The sequence below is a fragment of the Artibeus jamaicensis genome, unplaced genomic scaffold (genome assembly GCF_021234435.1).
Source record: "Artibeus jamaicensis isolate MK-2021 breed Jamaican fruit bat unplaced genomic scaffold, CSHL_Jam_final contig_3126, whole genome shotgun sequence".
Lineage (NCBI taxonomy): Eukaryota > Metazoa > Chordata > Mammalia > Chiroptera > Phyllostomidae > Artibeus > Artibeus jamaicensis.
In genome coordinates, this window is record NW_026521723.1 from 19,814,905 (window position 1) to 19,838,697 (window position 23,793).

Genomic DNA, 23,793 nt, shown 5'->3' on the forward strand with positions numbered 1-23,793 from the left:
ATACTCTTTTCTTCCTCCTCTATCACTAGGGTCACAGCCTGACCAACAAATAGATTTTGCTTAGAATCCTGTGAGAATTGACCCAACCTATTAAGTCAGGAAATTGCTCTCTAAATTTAACATGTCCATCATTCTCATCCAAAACAGTAGCACTGATTTGATGGGCTGAGACTTTGGGTGATTTTTATTTAGTCCAGCAAAAACTTCATGGGGCTTCCTCCACCTCACAGGCTTACTCATTTCTTGTCAGTTTTGGTTTTATTAAACTGAGCATTGTAAAAACCCCATAAAATAACCCTCACCAGTACTCCCCTGCTTGACTCACACATTTCCTCCCTAGAACTGTTGCTTGGAAGAGCTGCTAAGAGAATGGACAGAAACCTTTCCTGTTGTGTTGCCTTTGGCACACATTGTGTTGCCGCTCGTGGATTTGTTTGTCCCTGATCTCTCTTCCAAACACAGTTTAGGGCAATGTGTGTGTTTGTAGTCACAAATGGAGAGATATCCTCTACTGAACTCAAACTCTGCTTGGGTCATTTCCTTCCCCCTGAGAAGCCCATCTGCCACCCCAGTGTGTTACTCCGACTAGGCTGTGCCAAAAGGAGCCCACGCACATATGCACAGAGACCAAGTTCCATTCGGAGACTGGATATCATCTTTAATTAACAATGCCACAGTCCAACACCTTTTTGTTGCTGTAGCAGGCTGTGATTCTGTGTGTGTGTTCCTGCACAGGTGAGGGGCCAGCAGAGGCTCCCCAGCAGGTGTCAGCCAACAGCTCTTTTGAGCAGCAACTGGAAGACAGTCTCCACAGCAGCACGGAGGCTGGGCTCCTGCCTCCTTTTCTCCCAGGACATCTTTCGTGCATCCTGAGGGCAAGGCTGAGGTATATACCAGCCCAGATCGAAAGGCTTCTCAGCAAAGATGAGTCTTCAGTCCTCAGCTCTCACTGCCTCTCGCCAGAGGTATGTCCCTGGGCAAAGAACACACTGCCAGGCACCGGGAGACGACCTGGGCCAGCCTTGGTCCCTCTGTCTCACAGGGGCAGCACTACGATGACTCAGTCCCGAACAGAGAGGCCAGAGCTTCTGGGCCATTTGATGAATTCCTTTCAGAAAGAATGAGGATGTAGCAGCTCAGGGCCTTCCCAGGGCCAGCCAGAGAGGGGCAGACTCAGCCCATGGTGGCCACACAGCTGTCATTTCCAGCCCCAACCTAAGAGCCTGCCCTCCTGCCATCTCCACTGTCCAACTGCTCACATGCCCAGGAGGTCCCTGACCAGACACAGCAGGAGAGGTCAGCATGTGGTGAGTCAAAAGGAGGCCATGAGACACCTGGGCTGAGCTGGAACTGCAGCCATGTGCCAGCCTGAAGCCAGCCCTCCCTCCCATGGTCACTGCCAGCCACACAGCCCTCTGAAGCAGGACGGAACCCAGGCAAGGCAAGGCAAGGCAAGGCAGCAAGTTCTTGGCCTAGTACAGGAAGAGAAAACCAAACTGGCTCCACGGTCCCATTTCCAGCCACTCTGTGCCTTAGGAAGGCAAGGAGCCCAAGCCCCCGGGATGGCAGTATCAGCTGTTGGGGAGGCAGCGCTGTCCGGGTGCAGCCTCTGGCCGGAGGCCGTGTCTGCTCCGCGGGCTGGGGTAATAGGCTGTGTACACGTTGGTCTGCTGCAGCGGGCAGAAGCCGGCTTTGCCGTCAGGGCTCAGGTTGTTCTTGTTCAGGGTCTGTGGGAGGAGAAAGGGACAAAAGAAGGGGGTGAAGGTACGGGTGAGGAAAGGGGACGGCCAGGTCAAGGAGATCAGGAGCCAGTGGACAAAAGGACACTCTAACTGCTGACACAGTATTCTGTTCACAGCACCACTGCTCCCTCCCAAGTGCCCAGCCCAGAGTGCCCGTCTTAGAGCCAGAACCATTGTACCCATCACCCTGTCCTCCGCTTCTGCAGGTGGGCTCCCACCTTGAACTCCATGGGTATGTACTTCTCGTTCTTCGGGGTGCCCCCGCCCTTGTAGTGCAGGTGGTTGGGGGTGGCAGGGTGGACCAGTGTGGACTCCTGGGACTGGCGCTGGCAGTGCTGGCAGGACAGGTACACTGCGAAGGTCAGCAGTCCAGAGCCCAGGAAGCAGGAGACACCAGTGGCCACCAGGTGGATGAGACTGAACCCTGGGGGCGGGGGCACAGAGGTAAGTGACAAGGGAAGGGCCGCTGTGCAGAGGAGAGCCTCCTGACTGCCTCCGGACAGGAGGCTCAGAGGCATAAAGAGCTTTGAGGCCCGAGCCAATGGGAACAGCAGGCCGGGCAGCCCTCACCAGGGGCCTCTGTCACAGGACCACCTATGGCTTGTGTCAGAGGCAAGCAGAGGATGTGGACTGGGTGACTCTTCTTGAATACTCCTTTTGATGACTGCCTCCTAGTCGGGGGTATGGAGGAGATGGCCCAGAACCCCTTCACATGGTCTAGAGCAGCAGGAACCGCCACAAGGTTTGCGTGTCTAAAGCGGGAGGTGGAGGGGTTCCAGATTTCAGAGCAAGGTGGGTCTCCTCCTTGAAGAGGAGGGGTAGAAGGACAGTGTCATAAGTGGGGAGGGCAGGTTCCTTTTACCTCCACAGCCGGTGGCCTCCTCGATGCTGGAGGCAGGCAGGATCACTGCAGGAAGAGAGACAGAGCGGGTGTTGGGGCAGGGAGCAGATGACAGGGGTTCCTCTGGGGCTCGGTGTGTCTCTGGGAGGAAGACCCCGGGTCAGCACTGAGCTGTGGGATAGACCTGGGGGCCGGTGTGCCTCCCACCCTGCTGTGCCATCCTGCACCCTACCCCACGATATATGCTTCAGAAGGGGAAGGAAGTTGGGGACTCAGTGGGAAGCACTGGGCTGAAGGCTGTGGTTGGAAGACCTACCAGGAATCTCGTTGTAAGGGCAGGGGCGGCTCTGGCTGCTGTTTCCAGCACAGGTGCTGGGCCCCGGGACTAGATCCTCACAGTGCCGGCTGCGGGTCTGGACTCCATCCTCAGTGCATGCACTCCACTCAGACCACGGTGACCAGCCCTCTGCGGGGTGTGGGTTGGGATGAGGTTACCAGCCCCAGCACCCTCTGGTGGGCCCCGTGGTGCTCCCCAGCCCGGGCCAGATGTACTCAGTACCTGGGCAGGCCTGCGTGGCACACAGCGCCTCCTCCGTGTGCAGCCCCAGACAGATGTCCTCGCCTGGGGAGGGTGCGGGGCTGGTGCAGGAACGTGTGCGTTGATAGTGGCCACCGCCGCAGGAGGCTGAGCATGGGGACCAGGAGGTCCAGCAGGACCAGGAGCCTCGAGCTACAAGAGGACAGGGGCATGGGAAGGGGGCTACAGGTGCTAGAAGGCCCCTAGACAGTCTTCTGCCCCATCCCAGGCAAGGCCTTGTCTGCCCTGGGCCACACAGACCTCAACACCCCCCCGCCCCCACTCACAGAGCTCAGGTTGGGAAGAGGCCCTTCCCTGCCAGGGGTGGCAGGGAGAAATGGAGGCTGCGGAGGAGGCATCAAAAACCAACGCAAAACAAGTTCCTTATCAGGCTAGCCCACTCGAGGGGAGAAAAAAGCGATAGGAAGATGAGGAAGAGCTCTGCTCTATGGGAGCAGCTGCTGAGTCCATGTTCAGGGCAACAAATTGCTCTGGGGCCCCTTGTATCAAGTGGGCAGGAAAAAGAGGTCACCTGAGCGTAAGGTGTGGCCCGGGTAGGGCTAGCAAGTCTCCCAGATGGGGGTTCCCTGCAGAGAGGATTCCCTGGGCCGGGGTTTGCCTGAACTAAGAATTAGCACAGCATTACCTGGACAAGCCTGCGGGTTGCAGTCCTGATACTCGGTGGCATCGCCCACACAGGGCAGGCCCCCGTTGCGGGGCTCGGGGTTCGTGCAGGTCCTCTTGCGCACGTGGAAGCCCAGCTCACAGTCCCGGGAGCAGGACGACCACGGGCCCCAGGCGGCCCAGCCCCCAGTCACCTTGTGCTGGGCGGTGCCCCCGCTGCGCAGGAGATCCTCCACCAGGGCTGCGGGTGGGGGGGAAGGGCTGGCCTCAGCAACAAGAGCTTCTCCAAACAATGCGTTCTGCCCACTCGGAGCTCCTGCTCCCAGCCACCCCTACCCCACTCCCACCCCATCACTCTCCTCATCACTGGCCTGTGGGGCGCGCGCGGGGCTGTACCGTCTGTGTCACAGGTTCCTGAGCTGTCTGCTGGGCAGGTTCGGGTCTCGGTCCTCCTCCTGCCAAACTGCAGGCCGTGGGGGTCGGGCAGGGGTGCGCGGCAGGTGAAGCGAAATCGCTGCTCCTGCCGCGCCCCACCCTGAGTCACGTTCACTGGCAGCCACGGCGTCCACGGCGTGTTGCGTCGCACTTCGGGGCAGCCCTCCGGGTTGCACGTCTTGAATTCCTGGGGAAGGGAGCCAGGGCTGTTTTCTGGCCTGCAGCTCCCAGGCCTGCCCTGAGGTCTACCCAGTTCCGCCTGCGCCCCCCGGACCGGCCCCGGCCCTCACCACGCCGCAGCCTGGGCAGGAGTTGCCGTTCTCACAGGTCCGGCGCCGCGACTGCACGCCGCCCCCACAGTTGCTGCTGCACTTATTCCAGGAGCCCCAGGAGGCCCAGAAGATGGGTACTGGGCAAGGCGTGTTTTCATTACAGAACCTGAGGGGTAGGAAGGGAGGGGGTCACTCTAGGGAGCAGGCACCCCCTTCCCTGATAAGAGAGTAAGAGGTTGCTGGAAGTGCAAACCGGGAAGGACTGGAGTCCCCTGGATCTCCTGGAGAGCTCCCCCCAAACTCTGGGGCTTTAGGGCTAGCTTCTAGGTCTCAGGGAGCCCCAGCCGCAGCCTAGCTCACCGCTCCTCCCGGCTCTTGCCCACGCAGATGCGGCCTCCGTGGCGGGGAGCGGGGTTGCTGCAACTTCGCTGGCGGACCTGGAACCCGATCCCACAGGTCGTGCTGCACAGGGCCCAGGACGACCAGGCGGTCCACGCCCCATTCCTGGCGGGGTCGGAGGGGGTGGAGACAGATGACCTCTGAGCCCTACTTCTCTGATCTAGTCTACATCTGAGCAGATGGATTTTGGTGTCAGCAAGTGCCAGATGGTGACGGAAAGTATCAGCTCCTAACCCGGCCACCTCAGGCAAACTCATTCATTCATTCACTCACTCATTTGTTCATTCATTCCCCAAACACGTCTTGAGAGCTTTCCCACATGTATCGGGCTGTGCTCAGGGTAAGAATACAGAGACAGGACAAAGCCTCTACTCACGGGGCAATACACTCTCCAGAGCCGGCCCCCACTCGCCTTCCCAGTCTGCAGCCTGTGTCTCAGCCTTCCGGGCTGGCCGAGGCTGGCGTCCACACGCAGGCGCCCTGCCCTGTTCTACCACCGCCTCTGCTTTGCCCAACCTTGTGCCCAACTCACTTCTGTCTGCTTGGACCCTAATGTTCAAATGTTGACTCTGTCACTGACTGGTTGTATAAGCCTGGGCAAGTCACTAAAACCTTCGTGTTTACCCTCTTCTGCACACTTACTTTGCACACGCTCATCTTCCAAGTAAGGGTAATGATTGTATTCCTACCCCATGAGGTTGTTGTGACAGTGAAGTGAATAAATGTATGCAGAATTAAGTTCTTTTAAGAGTGTCCAGAATTGTGGGTTGGTTGTTACAACCCTTTACGGGGTCCCCAGGTAGGAGGCAGCATACAAGCACTTTGTTATCTCCTGTAGCCCTCTCAACAAGTCCTGGGGTGGGGGGTGTAGCCTTCACGCAGAGAAGCTCAAGGGGTTAGGTGGCGTGGTCAAGGCCACACCTCCAGACAGTGGCAACCCGGGGTTGGCACTAGGTCTGCCTGCCTTACCAGGCCATGCTGTCCTTTGTGTTTGGGACGATAAGGCTTATGAAGGCTAGGTCTGTCCAGGGGTGACTGCCGTGTCTGTCCAGCCCTCCTCTTCACACAATATCAGGAGCCCCCACAAGGCAGAACTTCTCTCCCACTACAATGGAAACTCCACCAGGGCTCATGCTTCCTGCCTCAGACGGTGGCTCCCTGTCCCGTCCCTTGCATAGCCCCAAAGTGGTTTCCATCCATTAGTGCAAACGCCTGGCTGGGGATGCCCTGCTCAGTTTAAGAAAGCAGCGAAGCAAGCCCTGTGTCCCCACATACCTGGAGCAGTTGGCGACGTGGATGGCTGGCCCCACGCAGTCTCGGCCCCCACAGCGAGGCCGGGGGGTGTCACAGGCTCGGGCCTGACACAAGCAAGAGCCTGAGTTGTCTCCATCGAAGTGCTCACATGGTCGCCAGGTTGACCACGGGCCGAAGCCCCCATCCCGAGCCATGTTCCGCACCTGCAGGCGCACAGCAGAGGCCCGGTCCAGTCACACAAGGCACAGGTCCCAGGACATGCGGGGGTTCTGATAGGGAGTCACAATGCGACTTGGGGGGGAAGATCCTGGGGGGGGGTCACAGAGGGGTTCTCACAGGACACGCTGTGATGTTCTGGGTCCAGAGGCTCATGTTGGAGCTGTCCTCGAGGGTGCTGCAACGTTGCTGCTTCCTGTCCCAGCCGCAGTACGGGTCCCGTGCCCCCAGACATGCCCTGACAGACAGAGGTCCCGAGACTCAGGCCCACTGGCGTCCCAGCCTCATCTGCATCCCAAGAACGCGCCTGGCCACTCCCCTCTGGGCAGCCCTTTCCATCCGGTTGCTCTCCACAGTAGGAAGTTCACTGAACACTTTACCATGGGCCAGGCATCGTTGTAAGTGCTTTAAACGCATGAAAGAATTTATGCAACAACAAATAAGGAAGGTATTCTTATCATCCCTGTGGAGTCTGCAGAGAAACTTTCCACTGGCCAAAGGGGCCGGGGAGGTCAAGGGCTAAAGGGATACTCAAAAGAGTCAGGGGTTGGCCCTTTGGGTGTCTCCAGAATAGACTCCTCTTTTTCCCTTGAGGCTTCAGGGAGAATCACCTGTCAGGTGACTTCTTTATCTTTAGTAAGTTCAATGAACCATGTATCCAGATGAGGAAAAAGAGGTTTTACGAGAGACCTTGCAGAGAAGAGGGTGGGGCTCCCTCTTGTCATCAGTGGAGGTCAAAGAAGACAATGCTGTCCCTCGTTCCAGCAGCCCATGACCTTGTATAAGGGAGGCCACGCTTGGGGCATCAGTAGGTGAGGGCCTCGCTGGACCCCAGGAAGCACACTCGGACCCACCCAGGAACCCAGAACATTCTTCTGTTGCTCAAGAATCTGTCTCTACTGTATTCATCAAGCACAATCTGTGTACATTGGGCAGTGTAAGCCTGCTCACGTTCTCATCTCGGACCAGCGGTTTGATGCGGGGGGCACTTCATCGGCAGCACCCATCCACCTGGGCATCGTGGGACTCAGTGCAACACATGTGTAAACACAGCCCCAGCTCTCTGTGGTCGTCAGATTCTGCTCACTTGCTGACAAGTTTAGGCCAAAGTGGCTGCTAGCAAAACCCGACCAGTCGGAACTCAGTGGAGCCCGCTCCCGAGTGAGTTTTTCGCAGCTCTCAGAAACCGGCACCAAGCTCTGGAGGCAGCTGACACTGCACTTTATAAGCAGCATACATTAAATGTTTTTAAAAGGGGGAAAAAAACTAGCTGTGACCAGGGATTATTAATAATAATAAATAAAATGTTATGTATCAAAGACAAATGACGGCCAGCAGAGAAAATAAGTTAAGAGCAGAAAATTTGAGCTAGCTTAGCTTACACGGATGAAAGCAGAAGATTCGGGAGGAATACAATCTGCCTCATGCCATTTCTTTCATCTCGGGCCCAGCCAGTTCTAGAACAGTGCTTCTCAGTCTTGACTGCAAAGTAGAGTCTCCTGGGGCTCTTTTAAAAAGCTTAAGCAAACAAAGCAAAAAACCCGACTTTCTCTGGGCCCTTGGACCAGACTAGGCTGGGCACTGAGTCTTCTGAGTGCCCCCCAGGTGATTGTAATGAATGGCACGGCTGAGAGCTGCTGTTTTAGGGCCACTTTTGTCAATGTTCCGAAGCCAGGACATAAAGTGCCTTGTCTCTCCAACCCATGACAGAACAGGAAAAGAGTGAGGAACCTCAGAGTAGATGCTAGCCCCAGCCCTGCTCTCCCCTCACCACTTAAACAGCATCCCTCCACCTCCCAACCTCTCCTGTTCCCAGGACCCTCCTGCCCGGCCCCGCCCTGCCCTGCCCCTGGTCCTGGCTGCCGGAGGGGGTCTGCAGGGCTGCCCTGGGGCTAGTGCCCGAGCTCTCTTGTCTGCATTCGCTGCTATTGCCAAATGCCACTCCGAAGCCACTCCAAAGCTCACAGAGCAGGGAACATTCTTAAGAAAATTAAAGCTCCAAGCAGGGAAGAGTTAAAGTGTGTCTCTGATCGTAGGATTGGGTGTCAGTTTAGAGTTTCTTTCATAATAGCAGCCATCGAACCAATAATGTATCACTATGTCTTTTTTACTGCAATGTCTCAGGCAACCATTATAGAAGGGAACAGGTTCATTCCACGGGTTCATGGTGGAAGGACAGAGATGGATGGCCACAGCAGTGAGCAGCCAGTTTCCAGCAGCAGGACGCAAGTCTCTAAATGGGAGCTGTCCAGGATAGCAACGGTGTCCCAGGAACTTGGGAGCAAGTGGCAGCAGAGGTGGGCCAAGGCCCCCCGGCAGGGAGGGAGGTGAAGAGGAGACACTGGGGGCCTCCCACCTGGGGGAACTGGGGTGGAGGCTGCCCCCCTCCAGTGCGGCCCAAACGGCTGCTGGACGAGGAAGGGGGTGGCTCATGCACAAACACCTGCTTTGTAGAGCCGAGTCAGCGTCCATGTTCCCTGGCCCTCCTCCTCTGAGCCCTGGCCTCTCTCCGGCCAGGCTAGGGTTCTGGCTGTGCCCCGTGGAACTGAAATTTGCCCGAGTAGAAGGAGGTGGCCGGACATGAATTCTGGGCAGAGGAGGGGACCTAAAGGGGCTCTGCTTACCCACTCCCGTCCTCCTGCCAGCTTTGGAAGGCATGAGGGGAAAACATGAAGTGTCTATCCCGGGAAACGCCCTGTGACGCCCCACCCCGTACCACACAAGCCCTGACACACTGTACGCTGTGTGATAGACAGTTGGCTTCCAGACTCTGCAGTGCACAGCGTGGTGGCTACGCGGGTTTACTCCGGTCATTTTATTAACTGTGCAATAATGAAGCTTCACATTTTACACTTGTACATCCACCTATAGCTTTATGGCAGGGTTTTTACTGTACACATAAGTGGCTCTGATACAGGGTGCAGCCAGGGGGGGCCCCCAAAAAAGATTTGGAATGGTGTCCAGAATTCAAAGTGTATAGGAATATTGGAGAGACATATAAGATGTCCTCCCCCCTCCCCCCAGGGGGGAAGAAACGAATGGAGCCAGGCCATTGAGAGCTGTTTTGCATAGCAACAGTTTTGGAGCTAACCTCTGGAATGGTTATTTAACATATCTATAACCTTTAACTGGTTTCATAGATATGTTAAATAGCAGTGGCCAAGTTTGGAGCCAGGGAGAAGGGAGTAGCAGGGGACTCAAGATGGAACTAGCGGGGACTGAGGATGGAACTAGGAGGACTCAAGATGGGAACTAGGGTCTGCGCTCCGGAGTGAGGAGTGCCTGTGTGGGAGCTTGGAAAAGACTGGATCCAAGACATGAAAGGCCCCCGCTTGGCCAGATGAAGAGAGAGCCACGCGGTTTCAGCAGAATGAGGACCCCCTCTTGGTGAGGTGAAAGAGGGAGCCACGTGGTTTTGGCAGGGTGTGGACCCCCTTTCCCAGGTGAAAGGGAAGAACCACACAGCTTTGCCAGAATGGAGATCCCTGCAGCCAGGTGAAGAAGAAAGCCACATGCTTTTGGTGGAGTGCGGACTCCTGCAGCTTTGGTAGAAGAGGCCCACTCGGCTTTGGGGTGCCCCCTTTGGCCACGGGGCCTGAAAAGCAACAGAGACTTTGACTGGAACTGGGTACAAAGAACTCTTGCCAGTGGACCATGAGAGGGTATCACAGTACTTTGGATTAACTCGAGATCCTGCACAGTGACACAGCTGACGGTGCCAGCGGCCTGCAATACAGACGTGTGCTCTTTTCCTGATTTACGGTACCCGGAGTTGGGACAGTGGGAGAAGGGAGCGCTGTGTGGGTGTAGGTGTATACCCTAAAGGACTTTGATATTTTAGTGGTGGCATTAGGCCTGAATAACATTAAATAAACATTTTGTTTCCTTTTCACAAATCTCTGGCATTAAGAGATGTCTTTCCAATTGGCGGCGGACAGAAGGGCCCAGTAGATTTTAGTATTTTGTTTTTGGGAGGGGCCCCTGTTGTACAGCAGTTTTGGGCATCCCTAGGTGGGCCAAATATTGTATTGCCCCTCCCTCGGACCTCTTGTTGTTCGGTAACAGCTCTTCTCCCAAACTCAGGAAGCCCAACAGGATGAAAGTGTTAGACTCCCAGCTGACCGCTCTCTAACCGCTGTCGCACCGGGCCATGCTGTGCAGCTGCCTCCCCCCCCTGCTCTGCAGCGCCACATGAGTGGGGACGTGTCCCCACAGCATCTCTCTCCCTCTCGCTCCACTGCAGACCCCATGGCTTCATATCTGCCTAGAGCCACCTCAGCTCACACTGCCTGACCATCTGCCCCACAACAGCGCTGCCCACCACCAGTGGGTGTTTTGTAAAACACCCACTCACGCTGCCTGTCACTCACCCTCCTGCTCAAAGACCATGTCAGTGCCCACGGCCACAGCATTCAAATCAAAATCCTCCCTTGGCATCCTCAGCTGGCCTCAGTCCCCCGTCCAGCCCCATTCCTCACTCCTCTCCTGCACCAGCCTCCTCTCAGGCCAGACCAGGAAGAATCAGTCCTGTGCAGAAGGCCTCTTCATGCCTCGGGCTGGGCGTGGCCTCCTGGTAGAGTATAAAAAATACTGGGACACCGAGTTTACCTTCAAGGACCTATAGCCTCTTAAAGAACACGGCATGTGTGAAGAGTTTGCTAACAACACAAGAGTTAAAGAACACAAGCTGAGGGGGGAATGCCATCGCAGGTGGCCTGCGATCCATCGCCAAGCAGCTGTCTGTAGTGGAGGTTGTGCACTGTAGACTCCCAAGAGCCCAGGGGGCCCCTAAATGAATTTCTGGGGATAATAAAGGAATAAGCACACTAGCTACCACTTATGATTCACTGGATACGTGTTTCATGAATATCATTCCCAATTCTTATAAGAACTTGGTTGAAATTTAGTATCGTTTGCTCCATCACTCTCCCCCCGCCCTTGTTTTCCTGATGAAAAAGCTGAAGCTCAAAGGGTTAAGTATGGAGCCGAGGTGGAACCCAGGTGGGTGTGCCCAGTTCCAGCGTGTGAGTGCCTCCCACCACGTGTCGGGCACAAGCCAAGGTTTCTCCCTGCAACCACGCATTCAGACCTCTGGGGAAAATGAAAGTTCTCTGGGTTTATTTCATCTTGCTCAGCTCTTCTCTCACTGACAGCCCCGCTGAGTGCTCTGAGCACAGTAGGGTTAAGAGAATGTTTGGTGGTTTGTTGATGGAGCCATGTGTTGGGGTTGAGGGAGCTTGAGTGTCTGCCCACTGCCCCCCTCCGCCCCCACATCGGGACTATCCAGACCCTTCCCCTGCCCTCCACGCCTCCTCTGCCTGGCTCCCAGCATGCTCCACTGGCATTGGAGGCAAATCTCTGGCAGCAGAAAATTGGTTTGTCTCCCAAATCTCAAGGACAGATGGGCACAGCCAGAAGGTCTCTGTGTTGCAAAGGCTACAGGTGCCCATGTGGGCTGTGGCTATGCCAGCTAAAGGCAGCTTTTGATTAGCTTAAAAATGAGAGGGTCACAGGGTCAGACTCAGCTGTACCTCCATTCAGCTGTGTTTCTCCCTTAAATGCCAGTGTCACTGTTGCCAAATTTGTGAATCCACTCAAAGCCAAGGTATAGAGGACCGATCCTGGAAGCAGCTGGGAAGGGTATGCAGGGTCCACATGGTTCCTGACCTCCACGCCACCCAAGCAAGGCTGCTATGCCTCTTCTAAGGAAGCTAGAGGAGCAAAAATGGGGTGAGGTGGTGACTCAAAACATCACCTGCAATCTGCTCCCGCCTCTCGGAAACAAGTGCTGTGGTTTCAGAGATGAAGACCACTCTGAACAGAAGGGGCTGAGAAGAAATTGAGTCGGCTCTAACTATGGGCTGACCACAGGAATAGCAACCACCATCACACCTCCAGGCAGCGACAAATGCTTTATCCCGATTATCCGAGACATTATGAGGAGGAAAGCAAGGTCCAGAGAGGTTCGGTGACTGACTGTCCAAAGGCACGTTGCTAGGGACTGTGCCAGGATGCTACCCCAGGTCCCACAGACTCCACAGCGCTTCCTGTGAAGCGCGACCGGCAGGGAGAGGGGAGGCACCGCTTACCCCTGGTTTCCGTAGGAGGCGCATCTCTCCAGTGGGATGCGCAGCACCCTGTCGCTCAGCCCCACGAAGAGCGCGCGGGCGCTGTGCAGGATTCGCATGCTGAGCAGCGGCTCACGGCGCCCGGGGGGCAACACGTGCAGCTCTTCCAGGTAGCAGCCGTGGAGGCTGCGGCTCGTCGTGGACAGTGCCTTCAGGATGGTGCCCGACTCTGGAAAGGTCCAACGAGGGTGGCCTTGAAGGCCCAGAAGAGACCTCAGGGCCCTAGCCCTGGTCCCTCAACCTCCTCCCACTCTGAGCCCAGATCGGGCGCCCGGGCTCACCGCTGGGGCTCACCGGTGCCGATGTAGAGCACGTGGTAGAGCGTGTCCTGGGCCTGCACGAGGTCCACCACGAGGTGTGAGAAGCGCACGCTGTCCTGGGCGACACAGGGCTCAGGAGTCACCGGTTGCACGGCCTCGCTCATCAGGAACAGGCGCTGCGCGTCCTGCAGGCTTCGCTCCGTCAGGTTCTCGTTGGGGCCCACCTCAGACACGGTGCCGCACTGCGCGGGGAGGCGGGTCACAGCTGCCCAGCCGCCAGGGCCGCCCAAATTCCCTGTGTCCCTCCTTCCTTACTGTATGTAACCCAGGTGGTTACTGACAACTTTGAGTCTTCCGTCCGCCTCCCCCCCCACTATTCCCACTGAGTCCCATGCACCCTCTTCCAGTGACAGATGCCTCTTCTGTGGGAAATAAGGGAAACTGGGGCTGGGAAGATGGGGCAGGCAAGACCCGCCAGGGCTGGGGAAGCAGAGGGGGAGAAACAAGGGGGACTGGACTATCTAACAACGGATCATTGGAATGTGGATAACGAGTGCCCCGTGATCATAGGCTGTTGCTGCAGGTCCCCCCACTTCACGTGGTGCCAAGCCCTGCCTTCCCTCTCCTGTGTCCCTACCTGCTCCAGTTGCTATGTCTTTCAAACCAAAACTGGGAGGCAACTACCATTCTTTGAGCACCTACTACATTCCAGGCACCAGATCAGGTGTGCGTCGACCCTCACACATATCTATGAGTTATGGGAATTATCCCTACATGACAAATAAAGAAGAGGTGACTCAAGGAGGCTGAGTGACTTGCCCAAGGTCACACACAGAGAGGGGGCTAGATCTGGGTTAGTGTTACTGGACTGCAAAGCCTGAAGGTCTTTCCCTGCCACGGTCTGGCCCTGGGCAGGAAGTTGCAGGGCTGTGAGAGCAGCTTATGCCCCGTGGCTCTGTCCCCTTCTCTACCACAGCCCCGGGGGCGCTCCTGCCACCCAGGGCACCCAGTGCCCTCACCACTCACTCCTAGCATTCAGAGGCCCTCATTAGCACCCACGCTGTAGACTGCAAGCAGACTCCAGCTAACGACGTCCCCAAATTCTAGCACACGGCTCCACAGTTCTGGTCCCCTACACCGAGTACAGCTGAGATCTCACCTCCCTACCTCCCTGGAGGTAGGGCTACATTTACAGATGGCTCTGAGAGCATGTTCCCTGAGTCCCACCCCCTTGACCTTTCTCATTCCACGGTCTTAGAGGTTACCACCCTCTTAGGGGACCATTGTAGACCCCTCAGATGGGTGCAGACCAGCAGGGACAGATTCTGGAATCGGCTGGTGGCCGGCAGTCTGGTGAAAGGCAGCGTGTGCAGAGAGGGCAGAAGAGGAGAAGCCGTACCTGGAAGTTGGGGATGGGGTTCGCGATGGGGAGCCAGGAAGCCCTGGGGTTCTCCTGGTAGCGAAACGGGCCATTGAAAGCCTGGGAGATGGCACTGAGGTTGAAGGCGCAGACGGCAGACGCTGCAATGCTGTTTCTGAAAGGTGAGAGATGGTAAGATGCTGTGCTGCCCCCACCCGCACCACAGGCCTGGGCGCCCTCCTTAAACGCCACAGCCGGCTCTCAAGGGACCTTCTGGCACAGCTCCAAGGCTGATTAAACATTCGTGAGCAAGGAAGCTTGGTCCTCTGGCTCCGGAAGCCCCGTGGCAAAGAAAGACCCTCCGATGAGAGGCGCTGCTGGGTTCCTCTGTGCTACTTTCTTACCCCCTCCCTTCTCCTGTGGGCGGGTCCAATAAAGTCAGTGCCTTTGAATGTTTTATCCATGGCCACTGTAGGAAATGCATCTTAGATCACAACTCAGTTTGACATGCACGCATGTGCACACACTCATCTAAAATGAATTTTGATAAAACAAGAATTACCCCCATTAAATACATGGTACTCTGGTATTTCTACTCCAGTCTACTCTGTTTCATTTCATTTCATTTCATTTTTAAAAACGCGGGTTACCAGACCACTGAGACACTGCAGACCACTACACCCTGAGCCAGGTGGCCTCTAAGACCCCTTTCTGTCACAGTCCAAGTCTCTGTGAGTCCGATGTGAACAGTTCAGAGATGATACCGCTACACCACCTGTTTCCAGGTCTGCTCTCTGCATGTAGCCCCTCTCCCAAATGTGTCCATTCCTGCCTGCTCTCAGCCCCGATGTCTCTCCTGGATGTTGCACCATCCTCCTGGCTGGTCTCCCTGCAGCCTGGCTCATCTCCTCTAATCCATTCTCTACACAGTAGCCAGAAGTGTGTTTTGAAAAGCACCTCCAGGCTAATCTCTGGCTTGCTTCAAACGCTTCCATAATTGACTGCTCTTAGGATAAAGATCAAAACCTGTAAAGCAGTGTACAAGGCCTGCAGGGCATAATCCTCCCCCCCTCCCCCAGCCCTCCAACCCCCTCTCCTGTCTTTCTCCTCCTCACCCTTCAGGCTCCCGCTACTCTGCTCTGGCTCGTTTAAACGTTTCCTCCTACCTACCCAAAAGCTTTGCAAGTGTTGCTCCCTTGGGCTAGACTGCTCCTCTCCCGGAGTTAATTCTTATTTATCCTTGTGGATGTCACTTCCTACAGGAAGTCTTCCCAGATCACCACCCCTCCATACCTTTAGAGGTTTCTGCATGCACCGCCCTTTCCCTCTGTAGCATTTATCACAATGAAAATTGTGTAATAACCTCCCTCTCTAGAATGTGAGCTCCTCTACATCCGGGCAGAGACCGGTCTGCTCTTGCTGCCTGGCATCCCCCCTCCACCCCCAACCCACCCAACAAGCACTTGGCACGGAGAAGGCACACAAAGCAAACTATTTACAGTCTACACGAATGCCGTCATTTCTCCTCGATGCCGCTCCAGTGGCTCCTGCCCTTTGCACACCTTCTGGTGCTGATTGCCAGGCTGGTCATTAAGGCCCGGCTGTCAGCTCCTGGCCTGCATGGGCTGTGCTGCATTCTGTCCCTCTGGCCATTCCTGCTGCCCAGCTTTACTCTCAGCCCTGGGCAGCCCCTCAGACTGTCCTTCCTACAGCTAGCCTGGCCCTCATCCAACGCCGGGTAGGTGGGGCCCAGCAATCCCCTCTATGGCTCATGTGTTTCGATGTTCTTACAGAGAACCCTCACCAGCATCCTGTAGAACAAATGCTTTCCTTGGTCTCTGCCACCCACTCAGTCTTCTCTATGTGAAAATCACCGAACCGGGTCAGCCTGGACATAGCAGGAGCGGGTGGGAGGAGGGCTCGGGATCTTTGTGGGGGCTGCCTTTTCTTACACCTGGGAGACTAGGGGCTCTGACTCCCCGCCTGTGCCTGCCAGTGCCGCAGGACTGCCAGAAGACTCTGCTGGTCAGGGTTTGCAGGGACGTGGAATCCTGAGGTTGGGAGGCACCAGAAAGAACCCCTGTGAACCTCCCCAACAGGCTGCGGCCAGACCCTCCCCTTACTCAAGACAGCTACGTCACTTTCCTCACCAGCAAGTTCTTCAGGAAGCTGCAATCCAGCTCCTTTTATTTTTCATATCTTGCCTAGGCCTGCCCTTCACAGCAACCCAGAATAAATGCTGGCAGCTGCAGAGGCCACATGCCACAACATCCCGGGTGCCCCGGTGTAGAAGACACAACAATCCCCCTTATACAGAAAGAGGAACGAGACTCGGAGAGGGTCCTCCCTGAGCCCACCAGGCTGCACGACCAGATCAGAGCATCTCCCCAGCATCAGACAGGGGGTGGCAGAGGGCAGGGACTCACACGTTGGTGGTGAAGACCCCGTAGATAAGGTCCTGCTCAGGCAGGTGGAAGGCACTCTGCAGCTCGTTGTAGTAGAAGGGGACCTCGCCCGGGCGGGAGCAGTTGAGCCGGGCCTTCATGAACGTGGTCCAGGTGTCCTCCAGCAGGAAGCGGCCCCCCACGTCGTTCTTGCACACCCGGGCCACCCGAGAGTACACAGTGCGCCCGCAATCGTGTTCCACCGCGTTCTCTCGCAGGAAGAAGTACGCAAACAGCCCGATATCATAGGCTGCCACAAAGTTTGGCTCTGGGGGCAAAAGAGGAACAAGGGGTGGGTCGGGCCAGCAGGGAGGAAGGGGTCAGAGTGGGGAGGACTTGACTACTTCCGTCTTCCCAGATGAGCATCCTGACACCTCGCCACCAACTCGGTGACCTGGGGGCTCTACGTGACCCTGTTCCCACCTCCAATACACAGTGCAGTTATAATAATAGTTAACCTGAATTACTGAGCACTGCCTGCGTACCAGGCACTATAAGAGTATTTACGTGGATCAGCCATTTGACCCTCTGAACAACCTGTGAGGTCAGCACTGCGGTTAGCCCCACATTAGGGATGAGAGCACCGTGGCACAGAAAGGTTCGCACGTGCTAAAGGCCGCGGGTCTAGTTAGTGGAGAAGCGGATTCGGCTCCAACGGGCAGGAACCTCATACCGTCCTCTCCCGCTCTCTTCTTCCCCACAACCGTTCCTCCAAATCGATGGCTAACTCTTTCTCTTCCCTCACGGCTTGTCCTCTGTCTGTCCTGGGTACTCAGGACATCTGTGATTTCAGCCCCAGTCCCTCTTCTTGGGTCACACATGTCCCACTCTGGGCCTTTTGATGGAGTGAGTCTGAGCCCTTTGAGAGCTTGGGCAGGAAGGAGGATTGGTGGGGGTCAGGCTGGGCTGGTGGGTCAGAACTGGGGGTCAGAACTAGGGGAACCCCACCCCTGGGGCTGTGTCTCCTCACCATTGAGCCACTTGGAGTTATACTGGGCAGTGCGAAGGGGCGGCCCACTGCCCAGGCTGCGGTAGATGGCAGGGTCCCGGCCTGAGAAGTCGATGACTGTGGCCGCATAGAGCTCTCCCTGGGAGGAGATGACAGCGGTGGAGTTGTGGCGAGGATCGTAGGGGCATCGGGCCACACCATTGATCTTCTCCATAGTCCGGCTGAGGTTCCCCACCTGGGAAGGATGGGGAGATGGGGCGCTTTTCCCTGAGATCCAGGTGTTTTTCCATCTCGGAGTTTTATTTCCTTCTGGGTCCCTGGTCTCTGTGGGCCTCCCCCCCCAGCCTCCTCCTCAGTGGGCACCCACAGTCCCTGTGAGGGGGCAGCCCTCCTGGAAGGGGAGGCTGGGCCAGGACCTCCACCTGCCTCTGGCCCCTGTGTGGTCAGGCGGACTGATCAAATACGGGAGGCCTAGTTAAATCCGAATTGCAATGCACAGTAAATAATTTTTTACTGTAAGTATTGGGTTGGCCAAAAAGTCTGTTTAGTTTTCTCTGTAAAATAAAGGACACATTTTTCATTCTCACCAACAATGTTATTGATATTTTGAGGATGTCAGCTACCTCCTGCTATTGACTTGCAGTGGGTAGGGGCCAGTGGTGCTGGTAAACATCGTCCAATGCATAAGACAGCCCCACAGCAAAGAGTTATTTGGTCAAAATGTCAATAGTACCAAGAAACTTCGCAAACCACTGTGACATGTTTGATCAGTCACAGCCCCTTTTCCATATGCTACACAAATCTTTTTTTGCATTTCAGTGGCATTTTTATCTTACTTGAAATAATAAAGCATAATACACCAAAATCTTTCTCCATCTTCCATATTAAAATGACTGCACAAAAATTTACCAATTTTGACAAGTTTTTAAAAAATGCATGCTGATATGACCGCTGTCACAACAAAATCTCACAAAATTGTGTCAAATGAAGTTAAAAACAACTAAGCACCACTAGAGCCATCTTACGGAAAAAACTAAAAAAAAACTTTTTGGCCAACCCAATATGTCCCAAATCTTGCATGGGACATACTTATGCTAAAATATCATTTGTTGTTCATCGGAAATTAAATCTAATTGGGCAACCTTTCTTGTTTTGGGGTTTGTTTTGTGGTTCTTGTCTGCTAAACTTGGCAGCCCTACTGCACGGCTGTGTGCGTGGGCAGCAGAACCTCCAGGGGCCCCTTTCCGCCTGCCGCACCCGAGCGGCCCGCACCTGTCTGCTGGAGCACACTGGGGAGAAGGCATTGGTCCCACACACAAGCACCTTCCGGCCGGTGATGGTCAGGACGCGCACGTAGTTCTGACACTCCTCCTGAAGCAAGAAGGGGAGTGATGAAGGGGCTGGCTCTCCAGGCACAGCGGCGGGTATCTTCCCTTCACACCGCTTCGTCACAGATATCTCAACGCACTGCCCTGTGTCCCAGCTGCACCCTGCTCCGAAGTCCAGGTGGCAGCCGCGGACATCCCCTGACCCCACAGCTCCCTCCCCAGCCGTCTTGCCGCTCACTGCCCACACAGATGCTCAGGGCGGAGCCTCACTTGCACAGCAGCCCCAGCTCATCCAGTCTGGGCCTCTGAGCTGGCGGCTCTGTGCCCACGACATACCCTTCCATCCCAGAAACCACAAGCTTTCTGCAAGGCCACATACCTCAGTCTTCCCTTTGCTTTGGCAGGAGCGGCGCGTGTCCTCATTGGAGGCCCACTCGGTGGCCTGTGGGAGGAGCACAGAGACATCACACAGCTGTGCTACTCACTGCCTGGACAGGCAGCTGTCGGGGTCTGCAGGGGACAGGAAGCTGGGAAAGGGTCAGGGACAGCCTGCAGGGTCAGAGTTCCTCTCACTACATCCAGGTGGACCTGGAGGACTGCCAAATCTCCTTACCCAGACACCTCTAAGGAGTGGTCTCAGCCCCACGCCCTCCCCACCTGCCTGGGTCGGGGGAGGCTGGGGGAACAGCTTTCTCATGCTGCACCCCCAAGCAGCTCTGTCCTGGGCCCTCACAGTCCCTCCTCCCCGGTCAGCCAGGGAACCAGAATTGGTCAAGGGGGACCTTCAGGACCACCCAGTCCCAAGTGGGAATCAGGAAATGTGCCTCCATGATGCACCAGACATCCTTCCAATAAGTGGAAGGCAAGAAAGGCTAGATTTTGCAAAACTTAGAGACCAAGATCTACTTAATTTTCCCACTACAACCCTGCAAAGCGTTTGCTGTTGTTGTTAGGTGAAGAAACTCGGGCTCTGTGTGACTTGCTGCTGGTGTGCAGCGCGCGGGGACCGGCACCCGCATTTCCGATTCAAGGGCTCCGTGTGTGTTTTTCCTTCTCCCACCGTCTCAGGGACCCAGGACGTTTCCTTTCCTAGTGGTTCCCCCTCCCCACCCCCTCCAGCTCATCTCGTTGTCACAACCAGTCTTGTTTCCCCTATAGTTTCACTCACACTGTTGTAGAGTAATGTGCTTGGGGACACACCTTTTCTCAGAGACCCAGAGGACACCGTTATGTTCCCAAGTATTCATGGCACTAGGAGAGGGCTGTTCCCATCCTCCTCTATCTGTTCTGTCTCCACCCTCTGACAGTCCCTCCCAGCCTCTGAAAGAGTAGCCGGAGGGAGACGTGACACCCTTGAGGTCCAGGCAATGGCTACAGCCCTGGTGTGCGGCTCATTAGATATTTATGGGTCATGCGTATAAACATGAACTGGCTACCTGCCCTGGGAGAGGGAGCCCTGAGCAAGCGGCTCTCCATCCAACACAGGGAAAACAAAATACCTGCTTTCAAGTTCTAACACAGCTCCTGTAGCTGTGAAGTCACTGCCTGCAGAGCCCAGGGCCTGGGTGTAAGAAGGGTGCCGGGAGAGAGGGCAGGGCTGCTCTTTGCTTTCCAGACCGTGGCCGCCCATAGCCCCAACACGGTGGCTTCGTGGGGCCGAGGGAGGGCTGACTTCTGCAGACCCCGGATTCAGGAGCAGGGTGGCGAGTTTGTCATGCCTCCATCAGACCTATGGGCGGGCTGGGCTCATCCAGCCATCAGACCCTGGGGAAAGGCAAATGGCCCCTGGCCTCTAGCCACATTGGTTAGTTTGGACAGAGACAATGGGGCCATTGTCATACTCAGGGCCCTGTTAGCTTAAGACAGAAGGTGGCTGGGGCAGAACAGGGTGGGCAAAGGGCCTCACTGGGGCCTGAGGTCCCTGAGCACAGGGGCACTTTCAAGGGGTCAGCCTTGTTCCTAAGAGGGTGGGAAGCCTGTTGGGTGCAGGGAGCAGGTGTGTACAATCGAAAGGGGTTAAAGTTACTCAGAGCTGCACCCGGGACAAGCACCCTGCCAGGCACTTGACACACCTTCTCTGTTTGATCCTCAGGACAGCCAGCGGCACATGCAGCCTTCCGCCCATTTTACAGGCGAGCAAAGTGAAGGCCAGAGAAGCTGGACAATGTGCTCAAGGCCACAACGCTAGAAAGCAACAAACCCGAGACGCAAACCCAGACAACCGACCCCAGAGCTCATCCTGCAGTCTCTCACAGTGACCAGATTTGTCAGACTCAAAGCTGGACCACATGGCCTGAAAAGAATGTGTACATTTGTCATGAAAACAGCACAGAATGGGCTTGAGTCTTTTTTTATTGTATTTTAAAATTTATTTTTGTTAACGTAATCATGCAGAGTTGAAAACTTATTTTAAAAAACCCAAATAACCTACTCCTCCCACACGCCAACTCCATTTCCCAGGAACCACGACCACTTCCAACCATTTCTCTGTGCCTGTGCTTTTTGATTCAACTTCTCAAAAACACGTGTTGGTCTCAGACTTCGTCTTCTGACTTCCTGTTATGGAGGGTGAAGGTCCTTCCCACCTACCCATCCCCATTCTCTCCCTCCTCAAAGCGCACATTCATTTCCCCCTGCCCATCTTCCCATTACAAGTATGTAATATCCATTATTTAATCTTTTAATAGTTAATATTTTAAACTAACAATCAACATAAAGTATTTACATTATTATGAATATGGAAAAATGGTTCACTACTACCAACTAATGCCTTAGATTATACCCTCAATTGTAATAGGAACCACTAAGAAAGAATATACGCTGCCAAACTCTTCTATTACTTAAATCGTTAATGTGAACTTATTGACAGTGCTCTTATTTGAACTTTTTTTTTTTTTTTTATATATCTAGGAAAGAAAGGAGAGAGGAGAGAAACACCGACTAACAGAGGCTGAACATTTTTTAAAAAATATTTTATTTATTTATCTTTAGAGGGGAAGGGAAGGAGAGAGGGAGAGAAACATCAATGTATGGTTGCCTTTTGTGCGTCCCCTGCTGGGAACTGGCCTGCAGGGAACTGGTTTGCAACCCAGGCATGTGCCCTGACTGGGAATCGAACCGCGATTGTCTGGTTCGCAGGCCCGCGCTCAATCCACTGAGCTACACCAGCCAGGGCTTATTTGAACATTTTCAATCATCTATCAATTGTGTGCATACAAAAAAGAAAAATTGAGGCAAAAATTAAACATCTTTAAACTGCCTTTTGAATTCATAGTTAATCTGCTGAATCACTTCTCTGCTCAGCCGTCGGTGCTCATGCGCTGCTGTTGCTGGTTTGCTTGTTTGAGTGCACCGTTCCCTGAGCCACCCCGGGTCTCCGTGACGGCATTTCTGACAGCGATTCCACTCTGCTCTCCAGCATCTCCTTCCAAGCTGCAAGTTTGGGTGCTGGCACGTTCTTGATCCTACCAGAAGATGTCCACAGAAGGTCTTCTGACAAACCAGGACTCCTATTCCCTCCTCATATAATCCTAAAATGGCCTGTGGACTCAAGTGTCGGTTGGTCTTATGGAATCAGAACACAGGAATAACGACCAAGTTCAAGCGCAGGCAGTGCTGACAGTGACCGTACGATGCCTTCCACCGGAAGATGTGGTCTGATTTCAGACTCTTTAAAAACATAAAAACGTATCCATCTAAGAATCAAGGAAATTGGCCTATTCTGATGAGGTTTCCTTTCTTTTTTAACAAATTGAGTTTATTGGGGTGACATTGGTCAATAAGATTATATGGGTTTCAGATGTACGATTCTATAAAACATCATCTGTATATTGCACTGTGTATTCACCGCCCCAAGTTTAATGCCCTCCCTTCACCTTTTATCCCTCCTTTACCCTCTTCTCCCTCCCTCTACCCCTCTATTCCTCTGGTGATCACCAAAATGTTGTCTGTGCCTATGACTTTTTTTTGCTTAATCCATCCACCTTTTTCACTCACCCTGCAATCTCCCTCCCCTCTGACGGCTGTCACTCTATTCTCTGTATCTATGGGTTTTTTTCTATTATTTGTTAGTTTATTCTGTTCATCAGATTCCACATACAAGTGAAATCATGTGGTACTTGTCTTTCTCTGACTGACTTATTTCACTTAACATAATGTTCTCCAAGTTCATCCGTGCTGTTGCAAAAGGCCAGATTTCCTCCTTTTTTAAGGCTAAGTGACTATTTTGTCCACTCAACTACTGATGGACACTTGGGCTGCTTCCCTATCTTGGTGATTGTAAATAATGCTGCAATGAACATAGGGGTGCGTATGCTCTTTTGAATTAGTGTTTCGTGTTTCCTCAGATATATTCCCATAAGTGGAATGGCTGGGTCAAAAGGTAGTTCTACTTTGAATTTTTTGAAGGAGGTTCTCTTTCGTGGCCAACTTTTCATTTTTCCTGAATTGAATAACTGTCTTGATTCTTACTTGTTTTGCAATTCAAATTATTAATTTTTCCCAAACAGCCCACAGATGTTACAAATCCCTCTTGATATTGTTTGCTAACTGCACCAGCAAAAGGTTCAGATTATCCACGAGCTCCCAACCTCTTCATCCTGCCCCAGGATGGGCTGACGGCTTCCTCTTGCCTGTTAACCTGGACTTACTTTCCCTCCATTTCTGTCCACTGAATCCCATGTTTCCCTCTTTCCTGATTTACATGCTCAGTTTGCTAGAACGCATCTCCAGTATCTTCCTAAGCAAAGGAATGTAGTACATTGATCGTTAAAAACTCTTGCATGTCTAATTCAGTCTATCTTCATATGTCACTGATAGTTTTGTTATAGAATTTTAGGCTGAAAAGAATTTTTCACTCGGGATTTTAAAGGCATTTATTCCTCCACTGGCTCCTGGACTCCAGGGCTCTATCAGAGGTCTGCTGTAACTCTCACTCCCATCTTCGGTAGTGACCATTTTCTTTA

At 54.2% G+C, this 23,793-nt stretch overlaps 1 protein-coding gene across 1 annotated transcript in view; it reads right to left on the reverse strand.

Annotated features, from left to right (window-relative positions):
• Positions 1–662: 662 nt before the first annotated feature.
• SEMA5B (semaphorin 5B) overlaps positions 663–23,793 on the reverse strand; it is a 117,659-nt gene continuing 94,528 nt past the window's right edge. The window contains exons 5-22 of the mRNA XM_053663004.1: positions 19,209–19,271; positions 18,774–18,872; positions 17,523–17,736; positions 16,535–16,820; positions 14,148–14,283; positions 12,783–12,990; positions 12,450–12,657; positions 6,481–6,598; positions 6,166–6,347; positions 4,852–4,995; positions 4,510–4,657; positions 4,181–4,406; positions 3,807–4,025; positions 3,143–3,313; positions 2,900–3,049; positions 2,605–2,649; positions 1,961–2,166; positions 663–1,727 (exon numbers count right to left, since the gene is read on the reverse strand). Of these exons, the coding sequence (XP_053518979.1) occupies positions 1,572–1,727; positions 1,961–2,166; positions 2,605–2,649; positions 2,900–3,049; positions 3,143–3,313; positions 3,807–4,025; positions 4,181–4,406; positions 4,510–4,657; positions 4,852–4,995; positions 6,166–6,347; positions 6,481–6,598; positions 12,450–12,657; positions 12,783–12,990; positions 14,148–14,283; positions 16,535–16,820; positions 17,523–17,736; positions 18,774–18,872; positions 19,209–19,271 (2,979 nt within the window). The 3' untranslated portion in view covers positions 663–1,571. The remainder of the gene's footprint in view (positions 1,728–1,960; positions 2,167–2,604; positions 2,650–2,899; positions 3,050–3,142; positions 3,314–3,806; positions 4,026–4,180; positions 4,407–4,509; positions 4,658–4,851; positions 4,996–6,165; positions 6,348–6,480; positions 6,599–12,449; positions 12,658–12,782; positions 12,991–14,147; positions 14,284–16,534; positions 16,821–17,522; positions 17,737–18,773; positions 18,873–19,208; positions 19,272–23,793) is intronic.